This window comes from Fistularia commersonii, chromosome 1, assembly GCF_037954325.1.
Source record: "Fistularia commersonii isolate RoL2024-O1a breed Wild chromosome 1, RoL_Fcom_v1.0, whole genome shotgun sequence".
Classification (NCBI taxonomy): domain Eukaryota; kingdom Metazoa; phylum Chordata; class Actinopteri; order Syngnathiformes; family Fistulariidae; genus Fistularia; species Fistularia commersonii.
Window position 1 is genome coordinate 10,422,968 of NC_141284.1, and position 27,378 is coordinate 10,450,345.

Below are 27,378 nucleotides of genomic sequence, written 5' to 3' on the forward strand. Positions count from 1 at the left end.
TATTTCACACACATCACCCAATACATTTATTGTACATACATTCTTCAACAAGTGACCAGAGACCAGCATTCCATTCTTGGCACACAATCTGAAATGGAGGATCAATTAAATACAATTATTTAAACTTTAATATTCAGATTTGGCATATTTGAAGCTTTGTCTCCTTTAAATTGCAAGGTCCATCTTAAGTTTTCCCTTTCATAGAGCATGTGTTTTCTCCAGTGCAATATTAAACTGGAAGTCAAAAGAAAAGAGGGCCAGGGGTAAACCAGGGGATTTGGAGTTTAACAGCAATAGAGATTACGTTTGTGAATTGCTGTATGTTGAGCCAGGAACATCTGTCATGGGAAAACAAAGCAAGAAGAAAGGAAAGAATGACCAAGTGCTGTGTTGGTTTCTATTGGGCATTTCCTGTATAACTGACCATGTGGCTCTTGAGTGTGTACAATGACCAATTTCTCAACAACAGTAGAGAAATTAGCAACAGAAGCAACAGTTAGGTTCAGATGATAATTTAGTTTCATTTCCATGGGTGGGATGAAATCCATACTTTCCAGCTTAGCCAGATGACTCAAAGGTCAGTTTGACAGGTTGGGCCAAATTTCATTATCAAACTCATATGTCCTCACACAAGGCACTATAACATGAACTCCTGAACCACAACAGAAAATGCTGATTATCTAAGTCTTGTTCAGTTCCCAATGTACACCATGAAATATTTTTGTCTCTGTGAAATTGGTGCTTAATATTTGGAGCTGCCAGAGTTGTATTTACACTGGTGATTTTACACTGGTTTGGCTCATATCTGAGATGCCTTCACATATGTCACAAACAACACTTCCAGCTTGTTGAAACCAACTCTTGTTTCAGAAAAAAGCAGGGCAGCATTGTAAAAAGCTTCTGTCACTGGACACAAATCAACAGGTTAATTTGGTATCTGAATTAAGATTAAAAGAAGACAATAAACCCAACATGACAAACATGCTAAATTTGCACTACATTCCTCTGGCTGTAGATGTAATTTGCATTGTCTATAAACTGGGATTCAGGTCTGTCTGAATGACATAAAGGACAACTCTGTTTTCTGAATTTAAATTATAAAGCAACAATTACCTAATTACCATAACTTAATATCAGGTAATTATTTGCCTGTGGTTGTAGTGATGGTGAGAAAGAGATTTAATACCCTTAGGATGAGGAAACATACCCGTATCTGTGAGGTTTCACTAGACACTTATGAGGAAAACTCTGGGACTTCCTAGTTGACATGTGATGTCTGTCTTTTTTGTCCTTTGTTTCAACTACACACAATACAACAACCTTCTGATCTGGTGAGGAGATAACAGAAACCCAAGAAAAACAACATTCTCAGCCGCAGACATGCCGAGCAGATTGGAAGATGGTAGCCCTGCTTGGGGGAAAAATAATGGAAGGATGGATGGAGGGGTTGGACAAAGCCATCACTTTTTTAGTGGCTGGTAAACAGAGGCATTGGGATCTAGGCCAGAGGGATTGGTGTCCATGAACTTTGAGGAGTAGTGGGGAGCCACGGGGGTCATGCTGCTGGTGTCAGATGTGTATGAGATACTGGGCATTACAGCCATCACTTCTGCTATCTTCTGCTTTAGATCTTTTATTTCTTGGTCTTTCTGCAGGATCTGGCCTGAGGGAAAATATCAAGAATTTTGTCCAAAAAGTTAAGTATTAGGCTATGGCAGGGAAAACATAATAAGTGAGTATTTATCTTGCCAAATTGGCTTACCTTGTGCAATCTCTAGCTGTCGCTTAGCATCTCCCAGTGCAGAGAAAAGGTCCAGTTTGATCCTTGTCTCTGCACTAAGACTGTTCTCCAAGTGCTGGGTCTTATCTTGCATGGCTGACAATGCTGACATCAGTACCTCTGTGTCTTTTTCATTTTCCTTATATTTATGAAGCTCCTACATGTTAAAGATGAGAAATGAAGGTTGAGAAAGTAAGCATCACTATATACTGGTATCCAACAGTTCAACAGATGTGGTAGGACTGCAGAGATATCCACAGCTGGGGTGTATCAAGTCAATCAAAATATTAAACTCATTTTTAATGGGTCAAGCATGAGACAGAGCTCTTAAGTTTATTAAATAACATAAATTTTGGTGGTTTGCTTTGTTAAAACAGTGTTTTACATATGCCTGATTATTGCATGTTTTGGTTATTTTGTGTAATACATTCTCAAATCTAATTACAACAGGTAAGGTTGAAAGTAGTGAAAAACTACATTACAATTTTGAAAAAACTCATTTACAGTAACTTACATGAAACCGTAAACAGAACAAATAGCTCCAATAATAAGTTTATGTTACACAAAAGGTATCAGAGAAGTGATTCGTCAAACCAGACAATTATATCTTAGCCAAAACTGTGCAGAAATTGCTAATTCCTGCATTTGATAATGTTTCTTTTTAATTTTAGCTTGAATTATAGTCTCAACGGTTTTCATTTGTTATCAAAAACATTCAGCTAACTTTTCTTTACAAGATATGACAAATGGAGAAAGTCAGAACCCTCTACCAATCTCCATAAAGCAGTCGAAGACATTGAAAGCACATTGACAGATTTGATCACCAAATACTCTCCAATAGATAATTTTACATGTCAACATTTCCTGAAAAGCCCGTTCATGATGTAGTGCTTGGCTATATTTATCAGTGAAGGATGGAATCTAATTTCTATATAGGACATATGACAATAAATTGGAGGGATGGCACATTGATGGCACAATTTTGGTCTATCTGTGAATTTTGATGGTATTATCGTTGATGATGATGCTACTCTTAAGTTTTAAATCAATGAGACATGAAAAATTACGAACAATTAGTACAACATAAAAAAAATACTTTCATCTGTTTCGATACAGGGCCATACATAACCTTTCTCTGTAATAAAGATTCTTAATACGATGTACCTGAACTTTTGATTCAAGCTCTCGGATCTGGTCTTCTTTTAGCTTGTTGTCCATTGTAAGTTTCTTACACTCTGTTTCTAATTCTGTGATCCGCCGCCGCAAAGTGTCTGTGCATTCCCCTCTGAGAAGAAAAGAGTGATGCAATAAGAATTTTGGGATTCAGCTAATAATCAAAAAACAAGTATAAAATAAATGGTCAAGAAAATAGCAAACTAAAAATAATTAATCATTAACCACAAAGATAAGCAGCACCTGGTTGCAGCTGCTAATGCTACTGCCCTGGCTGCTGTGGCCTCTTCAAGCTTCTTGCGTTTCTTTTCATCTGCGAGCTGTTTCTCAGCAGTAGCACGAGCCTCCTGCTCTGCTTTGAGCCTTTTCTCCAGTTGACCTACAGCCTGTTTGTCCTTTTGCTTTGCTTGCACAGCATTATGCAGTCTACATAAACACACAAAAACACAAGAGAACAATCAGGAAATACGATGCATCACTATTACAAGAAGAAGAAAATACCTTTATTGTCATATCCAGTTATACATAAACCACAACATCAGCAAAATTAGACCACCGCATTTAACCCATCCTGGATGAACCATGAGCAGACGGCAGCTAAGGAGCAGTGCAGGGAGCAGGTATGGGTTCAATGTCTTGTTCCAAGACCAATCAAAATTCAGCGGGGGAGGGTCATGGCAGAAGTGCGTTGTGAAAAAAGATGCTACACCTTCTGTGCCTATGAAAATTGATCATGTCAACATTCGCGGTAACTTATAAAAACAACTGAAAAGGGCTGAACAAAAATGGCACCGAAAAGAAAATCATATTCTGCAGGTAACAAGCCTGAAGTATTGAAATATGCAGCCGAAAACGGCAATCGAGCAGCAGAAAGAAAGTTTGAAGTTAGTGAGAAACTTTTAGGGACTGGCAAAAAGCGAGGTTACTCTTACTGAAATGAAGAAAACTAAAAAAGCTAAACGCCGGCTAAAAGCTTGCTGGCCACGGCTAGAGGAACCAGTTCACACATGGGTGCTCGAACAACGTGCTGCCGGGAGAGGCTTGTTAACAGTACAGTTGTGTCTGCCAATGAGTTGAATATAAATGACTTTGCGGGAGGACCTTCCTGGTGTTACCGCTTCATGCAACGCAATCACCTCTCTATCAGGGCAAGGACACCATCTTGTCGGGATTCAGAAAGGCTGGAATAATTGGAACTGCAAGTGACGATTACTCTGACGTAAGCGACGTCAGAAGAGGAAGCGGCGCATTGACTATCTTCGGAGTTGGCGGAGTTGTTCAGAAGTGACACCGAAGAAGAAGATTTCGTTGGATTTAGTGATTAGGTGACACTGATTGTTTGGTTGTAGCATGTGCTATAGTTATTAGAATGTTACGTTAACATAGCCTACCAGGCACGTTCTCAGTTCGTTGCTTATGCGTCATATAGGCTATACTTATTCAGCCTGTTGTTCTCTATTCTATTTTTATTTTTCAATTGCCTTTCAAGATGAAGTGTCTATTCTTGGTGTTGGATTTTATCAAATAAATTTCCCCCCAAAAATGCGACTTATACTCCAGTGCGACTTACATATGTTTTTTTCGTTCTTTATTTTGCATTTTTGGCTGTTGCGACTTATAATCTGGAGCGACGTATAGTCCAAAAAATACGAGATATATTTTTTACATGACATCTATTTCAAGTTTATTTTATTGTTTTCTTTTTTTGGGTCACTGATTTTTAAACAAGTCCTCAATGTCTCAGCCTGAGAATTTTTTAGATATGCTAGTATGGATCCTTTTCACTATGACATGATTGCCTTGATTAATCAAATATTTTTAATGTGCAATTAGGGGGTGGCTTAAATCAAAGGATTCAAGATTCTGGTGAAGAGAAGTCTATAAGGCTTAATATAATTCCATTTTAACATCAAATTATAACGACTGGTGACAAGTTAATATAGTCAAATAATATCAAGTTTAATTTAAATGTCAAATGGGTTATGCGGTCCTTCTTCAGCTGTCACTGGAACAGAAAAGTTGGTGCCATCCCTCTATTTTGCACAGCTCCAATCATTTGATCAAGTTACTGCACAATTCATATGGGTTGCATGAACATTCCAACTTCAGGGACAAAATGAAAACCAAGAGCAGGATGCAAATGTACAGTACAGATGTACCTGAGAAAGGATGCTTTCCTCTAGTTCTCTTCTGAATCACTTTACTGTACTATTGAGGTGTGAAAGTTCTATTGCCATGCCATCATCTCTTCAGATAATGCTAGCTGACATATTGCCCCTTGTTGCAAATAGGACAAATCATCTGAACTGCTTGAAAACTACATGAACCTGGACCTTATGTTAAAGAAATCAAATGGAAATAAAAATGGTTGTGGAATCTTTTTGTGATTGTTGCACATCTGAAAAAGTAGTGTCCTTTAATGTACAAGCGTACAAAGTTTCAGAAGAGAACCCTTTTTTTTCTCCCCCCATAAATGTAACTATGATTACAGCTTCAAAATTGTTCAGTTGTCTTGCTGTTTATACAGTAAATAAAAATACGCTGATTACAAAAAATATTCAACTGAAGACTGAATCTTTATCTCTTGCCACATATTACAGAGGTTCTACATTTAAAACATTTGATACAAGGGATGCAATGAAATGAGTTTAACAAAATGAGACAACAAGGTCATTGGTACTCATTCAAACCTTTCTCTACATCAAGTACAAACTCATTTAAAGTATAAAGGGTTGAGTTCACAGTCAACTTTACCAGCCACGTATGAGTGTTACCAGGGTATAAGTAATATGATTAACAACAAAATATTGATCACAAAGCTTGAGAATACAGAGAACAGCTGCCCATTTTGATTATAGAATAAAGGGAGAGTTGTCATTGAACTGAAAAACAGAATTCAAACAGAATTTATAAAAAGGATTCACAATGCCAGAGTCCCTTTAAAATCCCTTTAATTTTATGACAATTCTCTCCCTCCTACCTTGACCACTAAAAAAAAGCAACAATGACACCCCAACACCCCATTCTGCAGATGCTGAATGCGGTCACGTTTTTATAGACAAACCATTAAAAAAAAATCTCAATTTAATTGAATGGAAATAATGTTTGTAAAATAGTGCTTTAATGACATTTCAACCCTCTGTTGACACATAACAGATGCATCTAATTCTTCAGTCTTTAAACTGCATTATCCTAAACCTCCTGGGAAAGCACAGGGTTAAGATCAACTTGTTTTAACACCCCACGAGTGAACAAGTAGCTTAATGTAGTGCATTGGTTCTCAAATAGTGGGGTGATGGGGGGGGGGAGTGACCCTGAAAAACATGTCTAATTTTGCTTTACTAGAATAAAGTGTGCATCCACAGTAGGTGGCAGTGGCGCTCTCATTGTCAGAATGTGCATAGAGTATTAGCTCTATGGTGTAGGTTTTTTTTGCCCAGAGCATGTGCGAACACACCACAGAGCAGGAGATACGAAGTACAGCCATGGAAAATATTTAACAGGGATGATACGAAAGACGGTGAGAGACCAAGATGATAAAACAAAGGAAAGTCAAATAAAAGCTAAGACAAGGAAATATGACAAAGCATATGTGACACTTGGTTTCGGGGGGAGACCGGTGAGTTTATTGTGAGCTGAGAGTTGCAGTGTCATGCTTCAAGCCCCACTTCAAGAAGTTGTGCATTGCAAAACATGCTCATTGTAGCCATTAATCCTGACTTCCTCATGTTGACTAAAAAAAAAAAAATCTGTGCAATTTGTTTTATTCACTTTTGTTTTGTAGGTTGAAGTGTTTATGTATTGTACTGTATTGTTATTTTTCAGTATCAAATGGTTCAGTCGAACAAGAAATGTTATAGTGTGAATAGATTGATTTTTTTTTTTTATTTCAGGCAAATTGATGTACTTTAAATCTTTTCTGTTACAGACTTAAAAACAATGTTGATAAATGTATTCACTGTTACAAATTTATCTAGATTTATTTCTTTTTTCTTTATCATTAACAATATATTATATTTATTATTAATATTATTTTCCTTCTTATTAATAAGAACACAATGTTATGCAGAGGGGTACATTTAACAGTTTTATGGACAAATCGCTGCTCTCCAAGCAGTGGAGAGTGGGGGGGTGCAAAATGTTATCTTCTTCCTAGGGGGGCATATGAGAAAATAATTGAGAAGCACTGATGTAATGCAAAATGTAAAACTTTGTATAGGATAGGGACTAGTTATCCAAACTCATTCTTTTATAGTCTACACCTCTCATCCTGCATTCAGGGTCATGGTAGGGCTGGAGCAGATCCTTGTCATCACTGGGACACGACTAGTGGTAATATATAATCATCCCCAGGAACTGTGTTGGGTAGATAGTAATTACTTACTTGTTCTGCAGCAGCTCATTTTCCTGGCGCAACTGGCCCAGCTCAGTGCGAACTGACCGCTCTGCGCTGCCCAGTGATCCAATCTGGCTGCGCAGGTCTTGTTCCATCAGCCGACTGGCCTGTAAGTCTGCCTTCAACTTCTTAACATCTTGCTCTAATCTGTCCCAAGTAGAGTAAAGAAATAAGACACAATGATGTGATAATTTGGAACATTCAATATTATCAGATTTTGTTTTCTGTAAACGCATCACAAGCTTGTTCACATTCACAGTCTACTATTGAAATTAAACCAAGTATTTAAAACCCAAACCTACAAAATATAAGTCATATATCTAACATTATAATACCAAATGCCACAGTTGTAAATAAAATTATGATTTTGATTCTTCAGTTGCTCGGAATGGTTCAAATGAGCTTCTAGATAAGACCAATCAAAGGGTTTGCTGAAAAAAATGCAAACCAGGATTTTTATTCATAACAGCTTGACAGGCCTTTTTCCACAGGGCATTCTGGCAAATAATATATAGGAAACATTTGCTGATTATGTTCAAGTGTTCAATCCTACCTGCCGTGCATTTTAAATTTTCTGTTTACAAAACTAATAATGTACACACCTCAATATCCCAAGACAGGCAGCAGGCAATTTAATGCGTAACTAATAAGCTGACATAATTGTCATATGAATCTAGATAATATATTTTAACATATTTTATAATAGTTCATTAATACTTTGCCGCAAACGATCTAGTATTAACCCACCACTGGTGAAACAAGAGCTGAGGACAGGCACTGAACAGCACAAAGTTGCAGTTAGGGGTTCAGTGTCTTGCAAAACAACACTGACACAATATGAGGGGTTCCTGGAGTGTTTTGCTTAATGGCAATGACCCACTATGAAGAGCTTGGGCATTAAACCAGGATCTTTTGGTTCCAAGACGAAGCATAATGCCCCCCATATGAGAAAGAGGAAGATGCATCCAGGAAAAAATGTCTTTTTTAACTTGAGTTCATTTTTCGGTGTAAGATTACGCAGGGCACAGTGAAGCAGGGACTATATTACATTCCAAAATCATACAGTACCCCCGTTTATACAGCTTGGTGGATGTGCTTTACATACATATGTAGTAGATCAGAATCCACAGTGAGGCAACACAATGACTCATGACTTAGTTGTGTTAAAATCAAATTTAAGTTCCACAGATAAGTCATTAAAAAGCAATACAAGCTAAAATTTGGGGAGCAGACCTAATATCAAACAAAACACAGACCTACTAAATTATAATAGATGAAATCTTATAAATTTCTAAAGACTACAGAATATGTTTTTTCCTCTGTCGGCTGAAATGACTGGTTTTCAATGATAGAAAAAGACAATGACATATATTAACTTTCTTGCAAATGTGAAACAATTTCACATTTAGCAATTGTTTCAAATTGTTAAGTATACAAATTATCACAAAGCCTGGGTAAAGTAAAACACGCGCAACTCAGACGCTGCTTTGTGTGAAGGAAGCTGAAAGCCTGAGAACATTTTGATGCACACCTGCAAATATGAATAGTCATCTATAGAAATTGTCTTGCAGTGAATTCATGATACTTATTCTATCAAAGCTGCAATGATGTGCCCATATTTTAAATAGTGGTGTATTCTCTGCTCATAGCCTCGGTTAGTCTTGGTGATGTATCCTGGTGTGATTCACATTCTGAGTCATCTGAAGGAGAACCAGACCCTCCCCAAAAATGGAGGCTGTCCTGCACTCCACTTGGTGATTTACCTGCAGTTCTTGCATTCATTTTAATAATGTGATCATCAAAACCACAATAAACAGATACAGCTCCAAGCTATTCTCCTGCACATACACCCATCAAACCATAAAGGCTTACAAACTGTCCTTTCACTCCTTTCAAAGCTGTAGCTAAATTATCAATAAAACATGTATCAAAAGAATTCATAAATGTTTTTAAATAGATTAGTCTGAGGCAGTCCCTCCCCCTCTCTCAGTGTATGCCACAGAATTCTCACCCTGTCAGGAGACCAGGGAAAAGCGCACACTATGGAATGTGATTTCACTGGGAAACAACAAACTCAGAAGATTTAGACCGCATCTGGAATGCATCTGAGATAAAAAGTGATAAGTAAACTTTTGTGTTCTATTAATTTTACCCCGATGTCGGTTTGTGTATGTATGAACACACAGTAGTGAGAACAAGTATTTGATACACTGCTGATTTATCACTTTTTCCCACTTGCAAACTATGTAGAGGTCTGTAACTTTTATCATAGGTACCATAATTAATTTGCATTTTATTGCATGACAAATATTTGATCACTTACCAACTCGTAAGAATTGCATCTCTCATAGACTCATTAGTTCTTTGAAGAAGCCCCCTATTCTTTACTCATTACCTGTATTAACTGCACCAGTTTGAGCTCCTTACCTGTACAAAAGAAACCTGTCCACACACACAATCAAACAAACTCTAACCTCTCCACAAAAGCCAAGACCAGAGAGCTGTCTTAGGCCATCAAGGATAAAATTGTGGACCTGCACAAGCCTGGGATGGGCTAAAGGACAATGGGCAAACAGCTTGGTGAGAAGGCAACAACTTTTGGCACAATTATGAGGAAATGGAAGAAGTTCAAGATGACAGTCAATCTCCCTCGGTCTGGGGCTCCATGCAAGATCTCACCTTGCAGGGCATCAATGATCATGAGGAAGGGGAGGGCTCAGCAGCGAACTACAAAGCTGGACCTGGTCAATGACCTGAAGAGAGCTGGGACCACAGTCTCAAAGAAAACCATTAGTAACACACTACGCCGTCATGGATTCGAATTCTGCAGCTCACACAAGGTCCCCCTGCTCAAGCCAGCACATGTCCAGGCCCGCCTGAAGTTTGCTAATGGCCATCTGGATGATCCAGATGAGGAATGGAAGATGGTCATGTGGTCTAATGAGACAAAAATAGAGTTTTTTGGTCTTAACTCCACTCACCATGTTTAGAGGAAAAAGAAGGATGATTACTGACCCAAGGACACCAACCCGACCGTGAAGCATGGAGGTAGAAGCATCATGCTTTGGGGATGCTTTTCTGCAAAGGGGACGGGATGATTGCACTGTATTGAGGGGAGCAAGAATGGGGCCATGTATCGCAAGATCTTGGTCAACAACCTCCTTCCCTCAGTCAGAGCCTTGAAGATGGGTCGTGGCTGGGTCTTCCAGCATGACAACAACCCAAAACACACAGCCAGAGCAACTAAGGAGTGGTTCCGTAACAAGCTTCTCAAGGTCCTAGAGTGGCCTAGCCAGTCTCCAGACCTGAACCCAATAGCAAATCTTTGGAGGCAGCTGAAAGTCCATATTGCCCAGCAACTGCTTGAAACCTGAAATATCCGTATGAAGGAGTGGGCCAAAGTCCCTGCTGTAGTGTGTGCAAACCTGGTCAAGAACTACAGGAAACGTCTGATCTCTGTAATTACCAACAAAGCTTTCTGTACCAAATATTAATTATCTTTTTCTGACGTATCCAATATTTCATACATTGTGCAATAAAAAGCAAATACATTACTTGAAAATCCTACAATGTTTCTTTCTGGATTTTTGTTTTAGATTCCGTCACAGTTGTAGAGCACCAATGATAAAAATTACAGACCTCTACATGCTTGCAAGTGGGAAAAGCTGAAAGATCAGCAGTGTATGAAATACTTATTCCCCCCACAGTATGTCTGTGTGTATACATGCATGCGTGTGTCTGTATATGAATTTACACACACAAATGTATGTGTGTCTATGCATCGATACATACATAATTTTAATAATGATGTTTCTACAAGCGAAAAAGGTGACTCGTGACTTCGACAAGATCAAAAGCCATCACAGACACAGTTAAATAATCATTAAAATGACTTAGCCTCGCTGTTCCAATAATTAGCATTTCTGTCAGGGCTCTGTTAAGGAGCAAAAAATGTAACAGTAGCCGGACAGGCACATCTATCCAATCCATCTATGGTCAATTGTATGTACAGCTGCAGAACATCTGCGTAACAGTGGAAAAACAATTTGAAATTAATGCTTAATCTGCACCTGTGGTGCAACATACAGTAAAAACAGACGTGCACCCAGAAAAGAATTCTGCAGAACTCCATACCTCACAGCATCGGGCTCAGAGAGGGTCTTGTAAAAAATAAGAATCTTGGTGAGATCTCTGACAGGTACTAGCTAAACCAGTGGAAGGCTGTACCTGAGCGCCAAAAATGTTCTCCAGCATGTCCAACAATGCGAGTCAACCAAAACTATACCATACCAGATCGGTCGCGGACCGGGTTAACAACGACCGCCATTGGTACTGATGACCTACAGGGTACTAATGGAAATTGGGCTACTGTGGGTCGAAGAGCAAGAACAAGAAGAAGAGGAGGAGTCCGTGTTCGGAAGCAGAGAGAGAGGAGGAAAGGAAAGAACCTGGGACTGAGCGTAGGGACTCTGAATATTGGGACTATGACAGGAAAAGGTAGAGAAATGGTCAACATGATGCAGAGAAGGAAGGTGGATATACTGTGTGTCCAGGAGACCAGGTGGAAAGGTAGTAAGGCTAGAAGCTTAGGAGAAGGCTATAAGTTGTACTATCATGGTACTGACAGGAAGAGAAAGGTAGTAGGCGTTATCTTGAAGGAGGAGTTTGTTAGGAACGTCCTAGAGGTGAAAAGAATGTCAGATAGACTCATGAGTCTGAAACTGGAAATTGAAGGTGTTGATGCTCAATGTTATTAGTGGCTATGCCCCGCAGGTGGGATGTGAATCTGAAGAGAAGGAGAAGTTCTGGAATGAGTTAGATGAAGTGATGCAGAATATTCCCAGAAATGAGAGAGTGGTCATTGGTGCAGACTTCAATGGACATGTTGGGGAAGGCAATAGAGGGGATGAAGAAGTGATGGGCAGATTTGGTATCCAGGATAGGAATGCAGAGGGACAGATGGTGGTAGATTTTGCAAAAAGAATGGAAATGGCTGTAGTGAACACCTTTTTCAGAAAAGAAAGGAAGATAGGGTAACTTATAAGAGCCGAGGTAGGAGCACGCAGGTAGACTATATCTTGTATAGACAAGGTAACCCGAAAGAGATCAGTGACTGCAAAGTTGTTGTATGTGAGAGTGTAGCCAAACAGCATAGGATGGTGGTTTGTAGGATGACTGGTGACAAGGAAAATGAAGAGGACAAAGGCAGAGCAGAGGACAAAGTGGTGGAAGCTGAAAAGTGGGGAGTGTTGTATGGAGTTGGCTGAGCTTTCAGATGATTGGACAACAACAGCTAGTGATATCAGGGAGACAGGTAGAGGAGTACTTGGTGTGTCATCTGGAAGGAAAGTAGATAAGGAGACTTGGTGGTGGAATGAGGAAGTGCAGGAGTATATTCAGAGACAGCGGTTAGCAAAGAGGAAGTGGGATACTGAGAGGACTGAAGAGAACAGACAGGAGTACAGGGAGATACAACGTAAGGTAAAGATAGAGGTAGCAAAGGAAAAACAAAGGTCATAGAATGACTTGTATGCTTGGTTGGTTAGTAAGGAGGGTGAGAATTATCTATAAAGGTTGGCTAAAAAGAGAGATAAAGATGGAGAGGATATACAACAGGTCCGGGTGATTAAGGATAAAGAGGGAAATGTATTGACAGGTGTTAGAAGAGTGATGGGAAGATGGAAAGAGTACTTTGATGAGCTGATGAATGGGGAAAATGAAAGAGAGGCAAGGGTAGAAGAGGTGATTATCGTAGACCACAAAGTAGCACAAATTAGTAAAAGTGAAGTGAAGAAGTCATTGAAGAGGATGAAGAGTGGAAAAGCAGTAGGTCCTGATGATATACCCGTAGAGGTGTGGAAGTGTCTAGGAGAGGCAGCAGTAGATTTTCTGACTCACTTATTCAACAGGATCTTAGAGAGTGAAATGATGCCTGAAGAATGGGGACAAAGTGTGATGGTGCCTATTTTTAAGAATAAAGGGGATGTGCAGAATTGTGGCAACTATAGAGGGAAAAAGTCGATGAGCCATACAATTAAGTTATGGGAAACAGTGGAAACTAGACTGAGAGCAGAGGTCAGCATTTGTGAATAGTAGTATGGCTTCATGCCTAGAAAGAGTACTATAGATGCAGGATTTGCGTTGAGAATGCTAATAGAGAAGTACAGAGAAGGCCAGAGGGAGCTGCATTGTGTTTGCGTTGACTGAGTAAAAGCATATGACAGGGTGCCAAGAGAGGAGCTCTGGTATTGTATGAGACAGTCTGGAGTGGCAGAGAAGTACGTAAGCCTCGTACAGGACATGCATGCTAGCTGTGAGACAGAGGTACGTTGTGCTGTATGGGTTAACAGAAGTTAAAGGTAAAGGTGAGACTCCATCAGGGATCAGCTCTGAGCCCCTTCTTATTCGCAATGGTGATCGACAGGCTTACAGATGAGGTTAGACAGGTATCTCCATGGACCATGATGTTTGCAGATGACATTGTGATCTGTAGTGAGAGCAGAAAACAGGTAGATGAAAATTTAGAGAGGTGGAGGTATGCTCTGGAAAGGAATGAAAGTTAATCGCAGCAAGACAGAATATATATGTGTGTGAATGAGAGGTGGAACGGTGAGGCTACAGGAAGTGGAGATCAAGAAGCTGGAGGATTTCAGGTACTTGGGGTCAAAAGTCTAGAGCAATGGAGAGTGTGGAAAAGAGGTGAAGAGACGGATCCAAGCAGGTTGGAATGGGTGGAGAAAAGTGTCAGGGGGTACTATGCGATAGAAGACCAGGAAAAAGGTGTACTGGACAGTGGTGAGAGCAGCGATGGTACTTGGGGTCAAAAGTCCAGAGCAATAAAGAGTGTGGAAGAGGTGAAGAAATGAATTCAAGCAGCTTGGAATGGGTGGAGAAAAGTGTCAGAGGTACTATGAGATGGAGGACTATCGGCCAGAATAAAAGGAAAAGTGTACAAGACAGTGGTGAGACCAGCGATGCTGTATGGCCTAGAAACTGTTACAGTGACGAAAAGAAAGAAGGCAGAATTAGAGGTTGCAGAGATTAAGATGTTGAGGTTCTCTTTGGAACAGACCAGGATGGATAGGATCAGGAATGAGTCTATCAGAGGAACAACACATGTTAGATTGTTTGGAGAGAAGGTCAGAGAACCCAGACTGAGATGGTTCAGTCATGTACAAAGGAGGTATAGAGAATATATTGGTAGATAGATGCTGGAATTGGAGCTGCCAGGCAAGAGGTCTCGAGGAAGACCAAAGAGAAGATTCATGGACTTAGTGAGAGAGGATATGAAGGTAGTCGTTTTGAGAGAGGAGGCTACAGAGAGTAGGGTTAGATGGAGAGTGTTGATTAGCTGTGGTGACCCCTGAAGGGAAAAAGCCTAGAGAAGAAGTATGTCCAACAATAGAAGATGATCCACAGTACCAAAAGCAGTTTTCAGGTCTAAAATTAAGATCAGCTACTGGCAGTGTACTACCAGTGACATTTTTATCACCTTTGTAATGTCTATTTCAGTGGCTCTAAAAGCAGACTTAAATGGCTAGAATAGGTTATTCGTTGATTTAAAAAATACTGAAAAAAAGCAAGGTTTTTAAAATGTGGAGATGACACCTTAAGGAAATGATGGATACAAAACAGTCACATTTGTAAGGCTAATTTATCAAACCATGCTGTCAGAGGATCCAGTGAACAAGTTGTACCCTAAACTACCATGACAACCACTGTAAGAGCTACCAGAGACCACTTCAAAAATCACAGACACTATGCCCTTCACACATAGGCCTTGCAACAGCTTGCTCAGCCTCTCCACAGAAAGATGGCTTAGATCTCCACAGTTTCTTGCAAAAGTACTCACACCCCTTCTATGTTCTCACATCACAACCACAAACATAAATGTATTTTATTGGGATATTAATTTGATAGATCAACACAGAGTGGAGCATAATTGTGTAGTGGAAGAAAAAATATACATGTTTTTTAATTAGTTATTTACTTTACAAATAAAAAACTGAAAGTGTGGCATGCAAAAGTATTCAGAAGTCAAAAAAAGTTGTTGCAATGTTTAAAGCGGGGTTAGGTTACCATTATCTAAAAATATCCTATGTATCCTTGTTGAATGGCTTAGGAGCACTGTTCAATTCATCATCCTATCAAGACATGGCAAGGAGAGCACTGATCAAAGAAGCAGCCCAGAGGCCCGTGGTAAATCTGGAGGAGTTGCAGAGATCCAAAACTGCGGTGGGAGAAGCTGTCCACATGGCAACTATTTGTCCTGCACTCCTCAAATCTGACTTTAAGAGTGGCAAGAAGAAAGCCATTGTAGAAAGAAAGACATAAGGCGAACCTGGACATGTGCTGGCCTGAGCAGGGGGACCTTGTGTGAACTCCAGGATTTTAATCCATGACGGCATAGTGTGTTACTAATGGTTTTCTTTGAGACTCTCTGAGACTGTGGTCCCAGCTCTCTTAAGGTCACTGACCAGGTCCAGCCATATAGTTCTGGGCCCTCACGTTCATTGATGCACTGCAAGGTGAGATCTTGCATGGAGCCCCAGACCAAGAAAGATTAACCATCATCTTGAACTTCTTCCATTTTCTAACAATTGTGCCAAGAGTTGTTATGTTCTCACCAAGCTGCCAGCCTTATGTCCTGTAGCCCACACCGCCTTGTGCAGGTCAACAATTTTATCCATGATGTCCTTAGACAGCTCTCTGGTCTTGGCCATCATGAAGAGGTTGGAGTTTGTTTGATTGACTTGAAATTGATTGACTGTGGGCAGGTGTCTTTTATACAGGTATGGAGTTCAAACTGGTGAAGTTAATACAGGTAATGAGTGGTCTGTGGTCTGTAATAGGTCTGTGAGAGCCACAGTTCTTACTGTTTGGTAGGTGATCAAATACTTATGTCATGCAATAAAATGCAAATTATTCAAAAATCAATGTGATTCTCTGGATTTTTGTTTTAGATTTCATTACTCAAAGATGAAGAGTACCTATGATAAAAATGATAAACATATGATAAACATGCTTTGTAAGTGGGAAACACTGAAAAATCAGCAGTGTATCAAATACTTGTTTTCCCCACTGTATCAAATGGGTTGAAGTATATTTATTTTCTCCCTCCACTGCTTTGCAGTAAGAATGCTCCCACCTTTAGCTAAGTCTGTACTTATTTTGGCAAAGATGTTTATCTTCTCCTGCAAGCTCTTAAATCCCTCTGTAGTGTAGCAGGCCAGAAGAGCATAGACCTTTTCGTTGGCCTATGTCTTGCCTCTTCTGTTCACTTTTTCACAAGTCACAAGAAAACAGCGTGACCACAATAGTTTTTAAAAATGGTGCTCAGCAGTGTGTACTGTAAGTACTGTATCTGGAAATTGACGTAGTTTGTGATTTCTACTAATCACCAAGCACCTATATCATGAGTTCCTAGGGAACTGAAGAAAGACCTTTTCTCAGTATAGGAGCTAAAATGGTTCTTGATGTGGAGGTCCATTGTTCCTAGTACCTATGCTGCCAAAATGCATGTAAAAACTGCATAGTTACTGAAAAGGTTCTAGGAAAGTTCCTACAGGGACCAATTCAAAAAGATTGCATGTGTAGAGAGTAGATAATGGAAAACCTAGAATAAAGACTGTATTATAATTTCCTGGATTAGAACTTGGAATGCACTTTAAATAACATTGCTTTTATTCAATATACTGCTGCTCCAATGGTGACAAAGACCTGCTAACTTAGCCTAAAATCTGTTGACAATAATTTCCCATCTTTTGAGAAAAATGTCAAAATAACCTAGAACTTCCAACATGCTTCACCTACTTGTGAATTGTTGCTTGCTGTGTTGCACTTGCTCACTAGTATGAAAAATCATTGCCCACTTTATAGCATCATAAGTATAAATGGCTATGGTATCAAGACCAACCTCCCAATGTTATGGAAATATCTTAGCACAAGCAAAGGAAACAAAAAGGCTATGAAAAATGCAGTTGTCAAAGGATAACAGGTATGCGATCAGCTGAGTTGAGAACATCTGTTTTAACACATTTTATTCTAGCTGTAGTATTTCACAGGCTTCTTTAAATATAAGTTTTGTCGTAGAAAATGTTTTTTCTATTTTGTCTGAACACCATGAAAGAATAGGTATGCCCTTATATGAAACTTAATGAATTCTTACCTAATAAGTGCTTCTGGCTTACTCAGCTGGTTGTTGGGAATACAGTTGTCTGTGGGATCCCTATGGCAGTTACTGGAGGTCCCCTTCCCCACTGCTAACTTGTGCTTCTTCTCATTCTTCCCTGTGGATGAGGAGGATGGTGTAGAGGAGGGCACGCTGCCATTGGTAGCACTATGGCTGCGAGGTGAGGAATTGAGTGTTGCAGCATTGCTGCTCACAATTTTGTAGTTCTTGGAGGAAGAGGATGAGAACGAATTGCTGTCCTCTTTAAGCAACAGATTTTCTGTACTGCCCAGCTCTGTGGTAAGTCTCTTGTTATACATATGGTTCTCCATGTACTCCATCTCCTGGATTTTAGAGTCCATTGACGAGGGCAGGATGCTGTTGCTGTTGGGTGGCTTTTTAATTTCTCCACTGCCTTTTCCCTCTTTCCCTTTTTCTCTATATTCTAGCTCTGGCACTGGTGCTGATGTCTTTTTGTTGGCAGGGGTGCCATTCTGTGATACTGGGGGTGGCTCCACTTCAGATATTCCTTTCGCTGCTGCGACTGCTGCATGCATAGTAAAACAGTGAAAATACATGTAACATGAAATATATTATAATTTCCATGAGACTGAAACTGTGTTTTTAGCTCATTCATAATAAACATTTGCCAAACAGAACCTGTTTGCCGCATTACAATAGATGTGAGCAAAAATATAATTCTTTATCACTAAATATTATTTTTAGTGTATTCAGCCCCCTTACCCCAAAAAAGGTTCACTAGGTTTGTCCTCAAGTAACTCAAGGCTTGCCATCGTTGTTATTGCTTACATGGAATTACAATAGCATGCAACTTAAAAACCACAGTTTGGACTAAAATCCCAAGGGCACTTTCACTATTATTCAATGACAGCTGTTAGACAACATCTCAACAACATTTCAGTTTAAAATATCTGGATTTGTTATCTCTGAGGGCTCATTTGACAACAATCCTAACTATGGGATGGATAAGGTAGAATAAATCAATAAATGTGTGATTTTTATTAATTTCAACTCTTATCTTTTTATTTGAACCGCAATTTGACGGAAAATGCTCTCATAAACATATTTATTATTATCATTATTTCAGGGCATAAGCTCTATCATCCTGTGGCAGGTAAAACCATTGGGAACTTGTGCAAGCTACTTTCAACTAAATGTACACTAAATTAATTGATATTACTTGTATTTTGCTTGAATTTCTGACATTTAAGTTAGTGCTTGTCCACTTTAACATCAATTATTGCATAGTTCTCTATGCATTTACAGTTAGGTGATGAGCACTGGTCAAGTAAAATATTCACTTTCCAAGTCTCTCCTATATTCCGTGAGACACAAACAGAGATAATGATCCCATGGGGGAAACCAAACATTTTAAATAATTTAGAAAATATGTTGCTGAAGAAACTAAAATCAACTGAAATTGGTTGAAATTTTATATAACCTTTCCAGTCCTCATTTCATCAGGACTCCCTTGTGCCACTCATGACTGTTAAGAAGTGTTCTGCAGGACCAATTCAACAGGTTTTCAATATTCTTGATTGATAATTTCTTAACTGGCATGTCTGCATATACAATTTAAAGTATGTTTGTGCAGTGTGTAGGAAGTACCTTCCTCTGCTTCTCGTTCTTGTCTTTGAAGCATCTGTTGCTCTGGAGGCAGTGCTTGTTGAAGGAGCTGCATGTAAAATTCATTCTCCTTCTGCACCTCCTTCTGTTTCCTGAGGCGCATCTTATAGCTTACATAGCTCTTAAACCCAAAACCTAGTGTTACAACTGGGTAGCCAATACTGCAAAAAATAGATGCAAGAAGGGAACCCACAGGTTTATTCTTTGGCTTTTCAGTGAAAACGTTGATTAGGATTTGCAGGACTTACATTTATATGATTTGTAGGACACCAAACAAGCCTTTTAACAAACAAGCTAATATAGCAAAGTCCAATTCAGTTGTTGCAGACTTCTTTGTCAAGCATTATGAATCAAAATAAATGAAGGCATAAAATGCAATATAACATCTTTTTAGGGCATCAATTACGTTTGGAGAGAAACAGAAGTAAACATCATATATTACAAAGAAACTTTGAAAAAATATCATATAATTCAGTAGAGCCAATGGGGTACGTAGCATTGTAATTGTTGGACCACTAAATCTGTTAAGCAAGTTTTGGGGTTCCTTCTTGCACAATTTATTAAAAATAATAATAATTATAGATAATATTAATAATAAATACCTATGTATTTATTAACATTTTTATTCTTATTATTATTAAAATAAGCAAAGATAGTAAATGGCCATTGCTTAGTATATTACAGACACATCCTCAAAAGTATTAAAAAAAGCCTTTCAAAATAGGCATGTTACTGTTTTACTTGTAACAGTGGCTCACCAATGTGCTGCAAAAGGACGACACAAGTCTACATGGAAGTTCTTCAGATCCTTGAATCTGATGGCTGCCTCTATATACACAAAGAGTATCCATAGTGACACAGTCGGCAGACAGACACCTCTTTCTGGAAAAGAAAAATAAGCAAGACTAATTAAGAATCACTAATGAACAAAAACTATGATAAATATTCATAGCAGCATTTAAAGCATTGCGGTAGCAATTACACTTGCTTAGCTCTCTGGAGATGTTCTGCCTCAGTGGGGATTTTTCAGTTTCATCAGGCACTAGAGATGAGGGACAAAATGTCCTAAGAAACTAAGCAAGTCCAGTTGCTACAACAAGACTATATGACAAGTATCGTGATCTTGATGACTGACAAGCTTCAAAGATATTCATCACAGTAAGTGTAAAAAAATAACCCATAAATATACCTTGTCAATGTCACTTCAGTCTCAAATCGATAGAAATGTACTAATCTTTATCATTTGAATGATAATGATAATAGATTTCACCAATTTTAACAATTTGTTTATTCCAATATGTAAATCAAGGGTCAGAATCCATGCCCGTACATACAGTCATGACAATAATCTCTGGTGATCTTCCAATTGCCACAATACGGCTACACCAGGGGCATTAGGATGGAGCAACTAGAATAGAGACAATCCCACAATCTTCTGTGCCACAAATAATGGATATTTGCCCAGCAAGCTTTAGATTCAAAACACAATTCCAATTACATGCTTCAGATGTGAATTAGGCATACCCCCAACAATTGGGAAATATTTATGCAAACAGGATTCTCCACATAATGATTCTGTACTGGCCTGATCAACAAACCAAGATAGCGAGGTAGTAGTTGGATACATGGAACTATGAACTGAGCATGGAAAAGTAAATGATATGTTGAGTATAATTCATTTTTGGTTGTAAGTTAGGTACCTAGTGCTATTAATAGGCACAATATATAATGTAAATTAATAACAGAGGCAGCCTGAAAAAGTATACTCATGGGTGCTGGAGAGGAGGGTCTACCGGGTCGTTGGACCTCAGATTTAAGAAGAGCAATGTGGTTTTCGTCCTGGCTGTGGAACAGTGGACCAGCTCTACATCCTTGAGACAGTCCTTGAGGGTGCATGGGAGTTTGCCCAACCAGTCTTCATGTGTTTTGTGGTGCCAGAGCATGGTCTGCGTTGCCAATTGTAAGTCGAACTTTTTCCGGTTAGGATTCAACCATGGCTGTCCTTTGTCATTGACTGTTCATTACTTTTATGGACCAAATTTCTAGGCGCAGCCAGGGTGTTGAGAGAATCTGTATTGGTGATCTCATGATTGGGTCTCTGCATTTGCCAATGATGTGGTTCCCGTTGGCTTCATTGGACCGTGAGCTCAAGCTCTCGTTGGAGTGGTCAGCACCTGAATGCAAAGGGGTCGGAATGAGGATCAGCACCTCCAAATCCAAGACCATGATTCTCAGCCGGAAAGCAGGTAGAGTGCCCACTGCAGGTCGGGGAGGAGGTCTTGCCTCAAGTGGGTTCCGAGTGAGAGAAGGATGGGATAAGACACCAACAGGCGGATTGTGAGGAAGGGGCTGAGCCAAAAGGAAAATTTACTGGTTGATCTATGTTCCTACCCTCACCTATGGTCACGACCTGTGGGTCGTGCTCAAAAGAACAAGGTCACAGATCCAAGCATCAGAGATGAGCTTTCTCCGCAGGATGTCCACAGGCTCACCTGAGGAGGAGCTTGGCCATTCAGCACAGGCCCAGATTAGAATTGCCACTCCTCCATGTGCAAAGGAGTTAGCTTAGGTGGCTCGGGCATCTTGTTAGAATGCCTCCTGGACGCCTCCTTGGTGAGGTGTTCCAGGGATGAACAACCGGGAGGAGGCCTTGGGGGAGACCCAGGACACGGTGATGGGACTGTGTCTCTAGGCTGGCATGTGAACGCCTCAGGATACCCCCAGGGAGAGCGGGCACTGGACCAAGTGATGTAGGAGAGGGTAATCTGGGCCTCTCGAAAATCAGTTGCTACTCCCCGCAACCCAATGATAAGCAGTAGACAATGAATGGATGGATAATAACAGAAGTGTGTTTGGTTGATACATTGCAGGATGGTCCAGCATGAAACTGTGTCAAAATTAACATTCTACTCAATTCTATTAAATGTAAAAGTTTAGTTAAACGCTGTCCTGAAAACTAAAACACTGCCATTTGACATTTTTAGATGACATTTTTACAACCTTTACAACGTTCAACCAAAATTCTTGTTTGGGGAGTCAGTAGGCCTACTTTTTCTTTGATATTTTGAATGAAAAGACAATCAAAATTGTCAGTCAAAAACTAGACAGGACAGGAATCTCTAATATGAATGTGAATGGTAAAAAAAAGTTAAATAACTGAGAAAGCAACCAAGATCAAGCCTGGATTTCAATCTTACACCTGGTCCATCAGCACAGAGGGATATCACTAAACAACTAATCCACATAGGAGGGGACTCTCTTCCTCACACAGACAGTCAGTTCCTGTCATTTTTTCCCAAAAATGCAACTCTTTACAGGAAAAAATGTGCAACTACACAACCTGGTACACAGGCACCAAATTTTGCTCCAGTTCAGGCATTGGAATAGAATTTGGTAAAAGATTTTAATTGATACGAGTGTATCGAGTGTCAAGTGTACGACTACACAATATGAAATTAACTGCCAGTTGTCCCCCCAATAAACATCTTTGAGATGATGACATTCCTTGTATGTACTGGTAATGTAAGACAATAAATTCTACCAAAAAAGCTTACTTGATGGGTATTCATTAATATCTCAGAATCATGTCATCCAAGGATAGGTTTGAACTTAAGATATTGTTTAAGTGAAGTGATGAACGATTCAGTGGATAGGATAAATTGATACCAAAATACCAAACATTGTTTCAGTACATATCAGGGGTCATTTTTTTAATGATTACTATAAACATATTTGCCAACCTAAGTCAAATAATCAATAAAACTGAACTTTATAAAACATAGACATTTTGGACAAATTGATCAAAATGAAAAATACTGTCATAATCTGCTAATTTCCTTACAACAAATATTGGCTTAAACTTAGTACATATTTCCATTTGTTTCAAGAGTACCACTAGGTGCCCAACAGACATCCAATTAATTGAAACTTCTCAACAAGTTTGGGCTAACAAATGTTTTGTTTTCATATGATGTATGCTTTTTAATACATAAACAACCCCTTGGCTTGATAATGCCAACATAGAATTCCTGCTCTCTGGTAACATGGGAAGTGTCTTCCTATCTGTAAATTGAACTGTTAAACTTAGTGATTTTTTTATAATTGAATGAATAATTAAATTCTTCATTGCAAACTATGGGTTTCACTTATAAAATTCACTTGCTGACAGAATTTCAAAATATATTTTCTAAACCTTAAGGGCGTGACTTGTACCAAACTATTCTTACATTTTACAAGATGTAAGGTTTTATATATGCAGTGCTATAAGTTGTGGGCTAAAACAACATGTATATACATATATATTTGGTATATATATTCTATATGGTTCATGTGTGTGAGCTGCATATACTATAATCGTCAAAATAAACTATCAATAAGTAGGCAGCAATAATATTTTATCAGTGGATTTTTAAAGGATCAATAATAATGAGAAAGGTCCTCACCCAGGATTCAAACACTAACTATCAGTACAATTTTACCCTATGCAGTACTTGGTCAGACTTGTGTCCTAACAGAGGGTGGCCTTACCTGTGTGCCAGACATACTGCACCCACACATAGGTACTTGCAGCAAAGAACAGCCATTGTACTGGGATGAAGAGCAGGCAAATTATGTCCGACGTAAATGCTACACAAACAAAAAATACTGAAAAGGCCTGTTGAAGAGAGCAGAGATGGTCATGAAAAAATTGAAACCCAAAACATGAAACATTAAAAATATTAAAAAAAACATCAAAAAGACTGACACTGGGTTTAAATGTGTTTTTAAGGTCAGTAGTTCATTTCCTAACTTTGAAATGGGACAGACTTGTCTTATTATTTACTGCCATCTATACTAAGAAATGATTCAATAATTACATATCACATGATTCAGTTTGTCTGCATCTTAAGAGATAGACACCGACATATCCAAATGGAACTTTAAGGGGAAAAACGACACACTGCAGAGTTATTAGTAAAAAAGTACAATATACCGCTTGTAGAAAATACTAACTGATTAAAGCCCTGGGTTCTGGGACGACCTGTAGAATGCACAGTATGTAGGATTAAGCACTATGACAAAGAGAAGCTAGATTAGTAGATTTAAATGAATATGAATGTTTGTTTGTTTTTTAATTTATTTGAATTAAGTCATGTTAATCACAAATATAGAAAATATAGGATAAATTTAACTGACAGGTAATATGGCAACAGACGCAGTTCTTTTTCAAACTCATACATAAAATGTGATTACTGTTAAAATTAAAAGGTATGACCTAAGTAATGTGAATGGGTTTTTTTTCTATGTTTACATGCAGCTATTGAACTCCCTCAGAACGTGACTAACTCCTTAGTGTATACGCCTTTTCTTCCAACAACCATGCTATCAATTGAATGTGTTGCTGGATTATTTTCTATAGTCTTGTATAAATATTCAATTTCGGAGACCACTTAATCATATAGTGGGATAATTTTGGAACAGGCGACAATATAAGAAGTTGATAATTACAATCAGATATCAATAACTGTGTCCCTTTTTTTAGGGGTTATTAGTTATCATGAGATCCTTATGTGTATTTTTAAGTAAACAGGCTGTTGCATTTCCTCACATGAGCTTTTTCCAAATATGTTATAAATAAGGGGACTAATTTGACCACAATTTTGACATATCACACGGATATCTCTAAAAATTAAGATGAAGAAGTATTTATTATCTATGAAGTTTTACACTGGTCTCCCTTCATTTATTTACTTCCTTCCATCTTCAATGTCAATTCTCCAACACTCATTGCCTTCAAACTCCTGCTGATAGTCACAGGTATTCAAAGCTTTGTTAATTTGTCAGAAAGTTATATTGCCACAAGCTTCACCAATAGCTTCAGTGTATCTTGGCATAGGATCCACTCCCTGTATCTCTAATAGAGCACTCAACCACAATCTTCCAAAGGTTACTCATTCATTCCATAATTTGATGCAAACTGCAGCAACCCTTCACATTGACATCACATGGAATCCCCTAACTTCCCTGCTTGTGTAATCCACGGCTTCCCTTTTCACTGTGGGCGAGTAACCAAAGTGTGCAATAATCACACAAATGCAATAAATCCAGCATATTATTGGTATATTAGTACTGTGTTTAAAGATTAAAGGTTTTAAGAAAAAAACGTAACTCGGTAGTGTAATGATAAGAAGCCAATGCATTATGTGTAAAACAGTAAAGACATGAAAAAAAGCATGCAATCTTTTTGAACAATATGTTATTTAGTAGCCACTCACCAGCCCCTGGTATCTAAAGGAGTCGTACACACTCCGAATGAAGAGCCAGAAAGGCCAGAGGTACTCAAATCTAAACTCCAAGACAAAGTCAGCCAGTAGCACAAGTGCCCAGACCACCAGGAACTTCAAATACAGGAAGGTACTGCAAGAAACAGAGTAGTTTCAAAAAAGAAATAGATAACATTCATTCTTATGCTAAGAAAGTGATCATTTGAACTAACAAATCAACAATAAATCAGCACACTGATGGCTATTATTTATTGCAGTACAAGAAGTTGATCTTAGTGTTGCACATTTATTGTTAGGGCTACACTATGTTCTTCTATAGTACTGATGTTTAACTTTTAAACACTGATATGATTTTGCCAGGTAAAAATGGTGAATATATTGCAGATGTTATCACTATCAATATTTTTTTCTAATTCTAATAATTACTATAAATTTTATCAAATTTGGTAAGAAGTGGACGACTTTTTATAGTGAATACTGTAACTTGAGAGTTCCATTGGATACCTTGGGGTGGAGTTCACCTTTTCAAAAACACGTCAAGAACTTCTCTGCATTTCCAGGCAAAGATGCCACGTGTGTAACCACTGTCGTTCAGTGTTTGGTGTATGGTACGACATGACTGGTGTGGCTGACAAAAACATCAGTTAACTTTGTAATTGTCTAACTTGAACAGTGCTCCACAAGCACGGCACATGCTGCACTTGTCTTGCTGAAACTGCTATAATTTATTAACAAGTGTAGCGTTATGCGTTGGCTGTTTAACTGTTTAAGTTTTGAATAAGTAGAATCCACGCGGTAGAGTTGGCACTAAGCAAGAAAATCTATAATCTGTGTCATTAACTATTACGAATTACCACATCTGAAAACACTTAAAGCAATAAAAAAGAAGGGGATCCGGTGTATGCGTTAACCTATTGATAGCCACTTTGGGAAATGTGTAAATACCACAGTGCATTGTTTAGTTACATTTAAAACGTCAGGCGAAAACACTTCCGTAATGTTTCGATTTAAGAAACCTTGTGACATGATTCAGGCAGGCTGTATTGTGGCCTAACTGTGGAGCTAGCATATCTGCTAGCATTCCAGCTATGTGCTAATGTACAAACGAAAATAGCGCTATCAGCTCGTTAGCAGCATAACAAGCTAGCTAGCGTTGGCTCTTCAATCGTATCACTATTTACGTAAGAAGACTGGACACTCGAGTGAAAGTGGGTTGGTACCACTCAAATTTACTGTGTCTCGTTGCTGTCGTGGGGAAGACCCCTGCGCCATGCTCAAGAGCAGTTACCTGCCGTATATACCCTCGGTGATTCGGTTCCGTTTTACCGGCCGTCGGAGTTTGCTGCAGTCCGCATTGCGCCGCTTCATCCTCCCTCCCTTGGCTTTGGCCTTCGTGTAACCACTGTAATCTTATCCAGTTTCTCTCGTGTATGCGGACACGGGCAATAAATGAAGTCGTAATGTATATATTGCTATAATTGTTTTCACCACTGCAAACAAAGAAATAAATAAAGGACTCTATTCAGGGACCTCCCCTTTCGCAGTTAGCGCAGGCTCAATAAGCTCATACACGGTTATATTTTGCGTGCGTACAGTTGCCAGACGGCTGGTACGTCCAACCAAAAAATTCGATGGAGTCTCTGAGTATGACTGATGCTGAAACGAGCCATTTATGTTTCGCGTCGACCAGCCAAAGCCTTCCCCTGTACTATCGTGGGCGAACAAGTGAGAGGAACCAATCAGATTCTTTGTGGACAAATCGGTATCGCTGATTGACCAATCATCGTGTAACGTGGCGGAGTCCTCGGCGAGGTTTTCGTGCCCTTCGTTTACACGAGCGAAATATAGTCTTTAGGGCTAATTTCCTTTGTGTCTGACAAACAACGCATTAAATATTGCAGTGGCTATTTATAGCAATCTAGTTTTGAACTTTCATTTACAGTCAGAG

At 39.0% G+C, this 27,378-nt stretch overlaps 1 protein-coding gene and 1 pseudogene across 1 annotated transcript; one reads left to right on the forward strand and one right to left on the reverse strand.

Moving 5' to 3' along the window:
- On the reverse strand, positions 1-26,950 carry maco1b (macoilin 1b). Its single transcript, XM_086147255.1, has 11 exons — positions 26,719-26,950; positions 25,422-25,563; positions 23,695-23,821; positions 19,926-20,049; positions 19,150-19,328; positions 17,518-18,067; positions 7,338-7,496; positions 3,197-3,379; positions 2,945-3,065; positions 1,763-1,937; positions 1-1,663 (listed from the first exon to the last, which is right to left on the reverse strand). The coding sequence occupies exons 1-11, from the start codon at positions 26,796-26,798 to the stop codon at positions 1,461-1,463; spliced, it is 2,043 nt and encodes a 680-aa protein (XP_086003381.1). The 5' UTR covers positions 26,799-26,950; the 3' UTR covers positions 1-1,460.
- On the forward strand, positions 9,078-10,363 carry LOC147237319 (uncharacterized; annotated as a pseudogene).
- Positions 26,951-27,378: the final 428 nt, after the last annotated feature.

What these genes read in the sequence shown, in the direction of transcription:
- maco1b (XM_086147255.1), bottom strand. Translation starts at nt 26,798, where the DNA reads ATGAAGCGGCGCAATGCGGACTGCAGCAAACTCCGACGGCCGGTAAAA. An exon ending in ACCGAGGGTATATACGGCAG is followed by an intron (nt 25,564 to 26,718) that starts GTAACTGCTCTT and finishes TGTTTCTTGCAG; the next exon opens with TACCTTCCTGTATTTGAAGT. An exon ending in CCTTTAGATACCAGGGGCTG is followed by an intron (nt 23,822 to 25,421) that starts GTGAGTGGCTAC and finishes TCTCTTCAACAG; the next exon opens with GCCTTTTCAGTATTTTTTGT.